The sequence below is a fragment of the Aristolochia californica genome, unplaced genomic scaffold (assembly GCF_029961685.1).
Source record: "Aristolochia californica isolate CCGP_79_NKW_82.1479 unplaced genomic scaffold, dmAriCali1.0.hap1 SCAF_1, whole genome shotgun sequence".
Taxonomy (NCBI): domain Eukaryota; kingdom Viridiplantae; phylum Streptophyta; class Magnoliopsida; order Piperales; family Aristolochiaceae; genus Aristolochia; species Aristolochia californica.
In genome coordinates, this window is record NW_027181770.1 from 5,877,160 (window position 1) to 5,885,493 (window position 8,334).

Below are 8,334 nucleotides of genomic sequence, written 5' to 3' on the forward strand. Positions count from 1 at the left end.
GGTCCATGAGAGTTAGTACGCCACCCCAATCACCTCGACTGTATAATCTCTTTAAAAAAAACTCTATTTGCTTTACTAATTCATTAACATCTCTGAAAGAATCCTCTGAAAAAATAAAAATAAAACAGCAGGTCGGAGAAGTCGCACCAAGATCACTACTCCAACCTAACTTTGTCCTTTTCACCAGATCCTAATACAGGGCATTAGCAATTCCCACCCAATTGCACTATTAGTTTGTCTTACTTCATTCTCTCTTCCGCAACAGCATCTATCACTTCAATCTGTAAAATTTGATTGAACAGCAGAACAATTTCACGAACCTCGCAGATATTTTCCGGCAACAAATTCTGCTCTTTCGGTGGCCACACTTTTTCTTTTTAGATCTCAAAAGAAACAAAGAAGAAGAGAATGTCTAATGTAATGTACTTGACGCAAAGCAGAAATCGGCTTCTTTAACGAGTGTCCTCGCACCGCCGCAATATGGATGAGAAAAATTATTTTATATATATTCTCGTCGTGGGTGGTCGGTCCCGTTGCCGACTCCAACGTCCCGTGATGCGGAGAAATAAACGAAAGAGAGAAAAAAGAGCCAGGCCGGCCGGAACAGGTGGTTCAGAAACGCGCTTAACCGACGGACCCCTTGTAGTCCCGGATGCGTCTCGATCAAGCGAAATTAAGTTAGTTTTCCATTTACTCGATCAGGAAGAAATCCAACGTCACGTGTCACCCCAGCTTACGCCCACGTTTCCTAAAAATTAAATATCTGCCATCGTTCGTAGCAGGCCGTCGCGATCAAGAAAATTCCGCAAAACAAACGGTTCAGATGGTCTCAATTTCTTGTAACGGATCAACTCATTACGTGACTCTTTCAAGCATAGGTAGAATGTTTTTTCTTCACGCTGAAACAGGCGCGGGAGCTGCACGGTGCTTACAGGACCTTAACTGCGCCAGCTGACCGTTTGTAATCTGTCTTACTAGGTAGGGCTTAATCATACACGACGCGTGGGCGGAAGAGCCGTGAATGATGCGTACGGTTCCAGGACGCGGCTGTTATGTCGGCTGTCACGAGTCACTGTTATTTTATAGGGTGAATGAAATTCAAATTAGGTGGACTTGGGGATTATCACCGAGTGTTGTAGGTGGGGGTCCACTGAGGAGATTTAACAAGATAAGGAGGACTCTGGCGCCGTGGCTAGGATTCGGGTGGCTAGTGAGCTTGCGCGTACACGACCTTAATTGTGCCAGCTGACCGTTTGTCTTGATTTGTGTCATATGCTTTTTCACTCTCGGTTCACATCCATACTAGCCATCGTCGACCATCGGAAAAGCCACATGTCACCGTGGATTGGCCTATGGGATCATCGTCTTGGCACGTTGTTTAAGAATGTACATAAAGAATCAAGGCACGGAGGAAACCTTATTCGGATTCTGCACCATGTGACCGATTCTTTATTGATGAAACCGTCTTTAATGAATTAATTGCCAAATGGCAGGGGTCAGCGAGTCGTGACTCGGTCGCCGTATCCGCCTTAGCTATTTGGATTTAGTCGGCTGTTAACTAGTAGAATGATCGAGTCGACTCGGCTAGATTACAAGTTAGTTTGACACTTGACTCTTGACCGTATCCACTGCTTTGAAGCTGAGGTCAACTTTGAGTCCAGGAGCATCTTATGGCAGCATCTCATTCGTTTTTTGTTTAGTAAATTTCTACTTTTGCAAAACTCCGTCGGTTTCTTTTATAATTTCTCGTATTATTGAATAAGAAGCCTAACTGTAGATATACATTTGGTATTTTTGTAAATATAACGACTTGAAAAAACTACCTCTGTTTCGGCCTTTAAGACATGTAATAAGTGGTGACTTTCTGGAGCCGACTGCAGGTGAGGTAATTGGAAATGGCCCACCTGTTGACGTGTCAATAGTTTTACCCGATGCGAAGCTTCAAAGGCTTGCTAATCATAAGTTAATAACCAACGGATTCAGCTTATTTTGATTATAATTACGTCCTTTGCTTAAAATATCTGAATTTTTTTTTTTTATGATTTAAAGTTATAAATCCGAAAGTGTTAAAAGGCATATATATAATGGGCTGTTGCTGTGTGCTACCACCGTCTGTCCTTCGCTCGTCCGCCTCTGCTCCGCCTCGCGGATTTCTCGCCCGAAGCGGAAGGGTTGAGAGCTTTCCACTCGCTCTGTCCTCAAATCTCTCTCTCACTTTTCCCCTCTTTGAGTACGAATCTGTGAGAGATAGATACACGAGGAGATAACGCGAAGGAAAGGTTGGAGGGGGCAAAGGCTTGGTTCGAGATAGAGAGCAAGGGGGCTCCTCTTCTTTCTTCCTCCTAACGAATCTCTCTCCTCTCTAGATTCTGCTCAGGAACGCCAGGCACCTTTTGCAGAACCTGGAGGAGGGTCCTCACTTTCTTTTGAATCCGTCTTTTCTGCTTGTCTTGGATTTCTAGTGTCCAGATCTTGAACATTTGCTCAGCATTTCCTCTTTAAGAAGAAAAAATCGGGATTTTTTTATCTCTGAGTGGGCGGATGGGAATGTACGAGCGCATCAAGGGGGACGAGAATGGGGTGGCGGATCAAAATAAGAATTTTTCGAAGATGGAAGAAGGATATGTGGAGAAGGAAATGGTATCGGGAGGGCAGGTCTCTCCGACCAAAGCCGGCGGCGGGGATGCTCGTGGGAGCACCGTGGTTTTGATAGCTGGAGGAGGAGGAGGAGGAGGTGGAGGAGGGAAAGGTGAGGCTTCTAAGCGAAGGCTTGTGTCGCTTGACGTGTTCAGAGGCATCACTGTTGCTGTAAGATCCGTAACGCTATTTTGGAAACTTGGATTCTCTGTTTTCTTCTTTTACAATCCAGTTGGTGTTGTTTGTCTTAAAAAAATTTAGTTGTCCGATCTGCATTGCCTGTGGAATGCTCGTTTCTGTTCGCATGTTTCTTTTGCCTTTTCTCATCTTAGCACCTGAACCCGCAATTTTTTTTTTTTTCCTGTTTGAACTTTGATATCCGTTTTTTTTTCCTCTGGAGTTGAAATCTGGATTCTTAATTGATATTGCTCAGTGAAGATTTCTATCGTTGTTCCTTCTCCGCAGAGCTTATATTCTCAGACTTCTTTCAAGTTCCTCTATTGTCAATCGGGTTTTTAATGCCTAACAGGCGCCAGTTATCTACGATTGTTTCTTCTCGCTCTTTCCCGTCATCAACAGTTCCTCCATTTCCTTTTTACATTTGGAACGAAGACAACGGATGCTCTTCAAAGAAGATTTGCCTGACGAATCTTTACATATATAGGCTCTTCAAAGAAGATTTGCCAGACGAATCTTTACATGATAGAGCATACTTTTCTTTGCCTTTCAATTATATTATGCTGCAATTTCTAGTATCAGGAATTCAACCTTATGCTTTCGGAATAAAATGACTGTCTGAAAGTAAATTTCCGATTCTTTTCTCTTCGTTCTCCATTCGAAATTCGATTTCTTGCCTTATATTTCTTCACAAATACGTTATTACATTCTTAATGGTGAGACAGAATTCAATGTGTATATATGAATTTCGAAATCCTTCTGTCTTTAATCTTCATCTATCGTGCTCTTCTTTTGTTATCTTTACTCTTCTTTTTGTATGCTTGGAGCTTCCGTTCTTGCCTCCTGACTTTTGGCGCTCTCAGGAGGAAATAACGTCTGTTCCGTATTTATGTATTTTAACAGCTTTCTATAACCGACTCTCGAAATTAATCTAATCTCATTTTTCACAACATCAAATAACGAGAATGCCACTCGTATGCGTCATGTTACCGTATTGCGTTCTGGCTGTATTTTCTTTTGGAACTCGAACCGGATTGTTTTTATTATTATTTAATAAAAATATGTACGTAATAATCTATTTCCGTAAAGCGTCTGTCAGGGGTTTAGGAAAAGCAAAGAACTCCAGGAGGCGTCGAGCGTGGTTTTGAGCCTCTTTGATCTTATTACCTATTTAACCATTTCCAGTTCTTCTGTTTTCTTGGTGTAGTTTCGTAATTTTTATTGAACTAATGGCCCTTACGTGTTTTCTCTCACTTGTTCATAATTCTAGTTTTGGGTTTAGTGGCAATCAATTTGCCGGTTCTCCAATTTTCTTACCCACCTTACCTGTCTCTGTAACGTGGGGAAAGGCCAATTTAATTATTGCCGCCCTCTTATCGACGCGTGGGGATATATATTCCGAGCAGATCAGGCCATTCAATGGATGTGAGCTGTGTGCAGATGTTTCGAGTGTTTGTGTCAGCAAGCTTCTTCGCCTATCCCGAAAATGTTCTCTCCGACTATTGATATTGCAGTCTGAATCAGAGTATGAGTAGTACTCGTTAGCGTGCTCGCTCGCGGCCGAGTTCTGACAGCTTAGATTACATGAAAACAATATGAGAGAATTAAAAAAATTCCAGTGAATGTTTCATCTTTTTATGCCACTTGTTAAGGACCAGCTAGAATCACCCATTAACGAAATGGAGTTGCAGAATCACTGGGCTATATGTTTCGGTTTCGCTGCTCGACAAGACCTTCCAATTTCGTGCCCACCAAAGGAACTCCCAATTCTATATGGTGCTTCGTGTCTTGACATCTGTGGCAAGACACACCGCATCCTTAAAAGGCTTGTTGATTTTTTGATAAGCTTGGGTTGGGAATTTTGGCCATCGGTGCATTCCACTTGTCTGTCTTTTTACGACGTTCGTGGTTAGTGAGGTGTTTTTTTTGTTATAAATTATTCTATCTTTAGCATTGGGTGCAGTACATTTATGTTCTTATGGTTCCAAATCTTTACAAATCTTTATAGATAGGAATAAAATGCAGCTTTTTGAATGTGGTGAGATTTTTCTGTTGTTTCTTCATGCAGCTTATGATACTGGTGGATGACGCGGGTGGACTTTTTCCTGCTATTAACCATTCCCCATGGGATGGCGTGACGCTTGCGGACTTTGTCATGCCATTTTTTTTGTTTATTGTTGGAGTTGCTCTAGCACTTGCCTATAAGGTAAATACTACCTTAATTGCCTTTGTCGTCTGCTACGAAAACAAAAGAGTGATCTTACTATCTATCATGGGTGCAGAGATTGTCAGACAGAGCTCTCGCATTACGTAAAGCTGTTCTTCGGGCATTGAAATTATTTTTATTAGGCTTTTTTCTGCAAGGTACTTACAACCTTTTCATTATTTGGAAGCCACATGAATTAGAGTGTGCTTTGTTGAGCAGTTTGATTATATGCCATTTCTTATTATCAGAGGCTGTTTTTGTTCATATACTTATCAATCTTTTTGAAAACTTCTGATTCCAGACAATATCTTCTATGTATTTGACAATATATAGCTTTAACCTTGTTTTCTTTTCCTCTTCCAGGTGGCTATTTCCATGGCGTCAATAATTTAACTTATGGTGTTGATATAACAAATATTCGCTTGATGGGTACACTGCAGGTATAATTTTCTTTTTCTCTTATTTTTCAGACAAGTATAGGTTTATAAGGCCAGGCCACACCTCTGACTTCCTAGCAATCTTTGACAAATAGGAAATCGAGCAATCCTTTCTTGTCCAGAAGGGGCAAAAGGATTGGTCAGTCTTTAGACAAAGTGCCTTTTCGATTGGAAGCTGGATTGGGCCTGTATTAGCATTTAATAGCATCTCTTTTTTATGAATGTGTAATTCATGTCTGATCTTATTGTGTAATGTAGAGAATAGCGATAGCATACTTGGTGACCGCGGTTTGTGAGATTTTGCTCAAGAATGAGATTGATGTGGATTACGGCATTTCTTTAATTAAGAAATATCAGTACCAATGGTAATTTCTTTGACTGATTAACTGCTTCTATAAATAATTGTTGTGTTGACACAATTTCTGGCTTGGTAAGATTTCCCTCTTTATTTCATTGTTACTTACACAAAGGGTGGGACCAGACTTTATTTGGTTTATAACCATAATGAAGCTGTTATTATTGCATCCCTGTTTGCATGTTATGAGCTAGATGGTTAACTTGGTTTTTTGGTGTATCTTTTGTGAAATGACTCTACCTTTGGTGCATGAGACATATCCTGTTTTGAATGTCTGATAATATTACTGAAAGAGAATATACTTCAGTAGCTCTGATTGAACGTCACTTCTAGCAAATTGGTGGCAATATTTGGTTTTCATTGATAGTCTTGGGTTAAGTATCAAGGATGTGGGGTATCGAAAGTGTTTCTTTGTAATCAACAATGGAAAGAGATTAGCCTATTTTGATGTTATCAATGCTTTCACTTTCCAAAAAACTATGTTTTCATTGCTTTCTCATGATAATAACCATCTGTTACTGACTGGCTTCCTTGATCCAATATGCAGGCTTGTGGTGTCTGTACTTTCCACCGTGTACATCACTCTGTTATATGGTCTTTATGTGCCAGATTGGGAATACCGAGTACCATCAGGAAGCCCATCTATTGCTCCTAAGACTTTCTCTGTAAGTTTCAAATTTCATAGTTTTTTTCTTTCTCATATTTGATACTTGTTTTAAGGCCGGCAGTAATTTGTTGAAGCGTCTTGAGTAAATTATCATAACCATGTTCTTGTGTCTGATATGCTTTTCTTTGAAGGTGAAATGCGGAATCAGGGGTGACACTGGTCCTGCATGTAATGCTGTTGGGATGATTGATCGTAAATTACTGGGAATTGAGCATCTGTATAAACGACCGATATATGCACGTACAAAGGTTTGTATCATGCTATATGGGGCTTTCATTGTATCAGTGAAAAGTTCTTGGATGTATTTGTTTTTGAAATGGTTTTCTGGATATACTTTAACAGTACTATTGCTATATTTGCAGCAATGCAGTATCAATTCTCCTGATTATGGTCCTTTGCCACCTGATGCTCCTTCTTGGTGTCAAGCACCTTTTGATCCCGAAGGTTTACTAAGGTATTGAATATTCTAGTTGAATTATTCATTTTTCTCCCTTTTGGCGTTTGGTTGTTTAAATGTCTCATTTTTTTTTTTTATTAATGCGATTGCAGTTCAGTGATGGCTATTGTGACGTGCTTGATTGGGTTACATTATGGGCATATCATCACACATTTCAAGGTAAGAAATACTATACATCTTTGTTTAGCCTTTGATAGTCCCAATATTTCTTCCATATTTCCTTTGCTAAGCTTGGTTTTCGATCTTATGCAGAGTGACAAGGACAGGATCATACACTGGATGATCCCATCGATCTGTCTTGTAGTTGCAGGGTTTTGTTTAGATTTCATGGGTGAGAATTCTCCTTCCTATGTGGCCCTTCTCTTATGATGTATTTTCACATATTCCTCGTTTCACAAGCTCTTTTCTTCGTTCAGGAATGCATATAAACAAGGTCCTGTACAGCTTCAGTTATACATGCGTCACTGCCGGTGCTTCTGGCATTCTTTTTGTTGGAACATACGTGCTGGTTAGCATTAACATTTCCTTGTAAAGTAAAGCAATCGCGGTTGTTGTTTAGCTGTAAGGATTCACTCTATTTTGATCCTTGTACAGGTTGACGTGTACGGATATAGGCGCCCGACCTTAGTGATGGAGTGGATGGGAACAAACGCCCTGATGATTTATATACTTGCAGCTTGTAACGTATTGCCAGTAATGCTTCAGGGTTTTTACTGGAAGAAGCCTGAAAACAACTTTGTGAGATTCCTTCTTCTGTATCCGCGTAGTTATTAGTAGTTTTCTTTCAGCTTTCGCTAACGCTACTACTGTGCCCTTTTCTGGTGCAGTTGAGATTAATCGGAATCGGATCGTGAACGATGGTGAGGTTTTTCTTATGAGGGTCTCTCGTCTCAAATCGGCATATTTTCCTCTCCATTGCACCATGGGAAGAGATGTTTCGAAGATAGTATAAAGGCAAAAAAAATTATACATTTTTGACTATTGCTCTTCGACCCCTTACTTTTATCCCCATGCTTGTAAATATATATATATATATGATTACCCAATATCGGCTGGTAGACCTAGTGGTTTATCTTCATAGACGTATATAAATCTGTAGATCAGTCATATATAAATCAAAGATGAGCCAATATTTTAGTACAAGTATATTTGCAGTGTGCAATCATTTATCGATAACGCGATAGAGTCCGGTTCAGTTCACTGCAAATTCAAACAAATTCATAGTGAGAAAGACATGAAGAAGCAATAAGGATTGTCACTGAACAACTTCAAACAAATTCAACGAAGTGGAGTACAAGATTACGATCAGGCAAATTTAGTCAGAGCACCTTATACAACGGTAATCCTATTCAAGTTGAGACATATACACTATCTAGGGCAAGTATCTTGGTCACCATC

At 40.1% G+C, this 8,334-nt stretch overlaps 1 protein-coding gene across 1 annotated transcript; it reads left to right on the top strand.

The window, feature by feature from the left end:
• Positions 1-2,130: 2,130 nt before the first annotated feature.
• On the top strand, positions 2,131-8,061 carry LOC137957340 (uncharacterized). The gene is made up of 13 exons (XM_068805101.1): positions 2,131-2,808; positions 4,883-5,020; positions 5,097-5,178; positions 5,384-5,460; positions 5,716-5,822; positions 6,360-6,477; positions 6,611-6,727; positions 6,842-6,933; positions 7,029-7,095; positions 7,189-7,267; positions 7,353-7,444; positions 7,531-7,674; positions 7,764-8,061. The coding sequence occupies exons 1-13, from the start codon at positions 2,542-2,544 to the stop codon at positions 7,788-7,790; spliced, it is 1,407 nt and encodes a 468-aa protein (XP_068661202.1). The 5' UTR covers positions 2,131-2,541; the 3' UTR covers positions 7,791-8,061.
• The last annotated feature ends 273 nt before the right edge of the window (positions 8,062-8,334 follow it).

Coding starts and splice junctions, on each gene's coding strand:
- LOC137957340 (XM_068805101.1), top strand. CDS start 2,542: ATGGGAATGTACGAGCGCATCAAGGGGGACGAGAATGGGGTGGCGGAT. Junction 6,478..6,610: donor TTGCTCCTAAGACTTTCTCT/GTAAGTTTCAAA, acceptor TTTTCTTTGAAG/GTGAAATGCGGAATCAGGGG. Junction 7,675..7,763: donor AGAAGCCTGAAAACAACTTT/GTGAGATTCCTT, acceptor TTTCTGGTGCAG/TTGAGATTAATCGGAATCGG.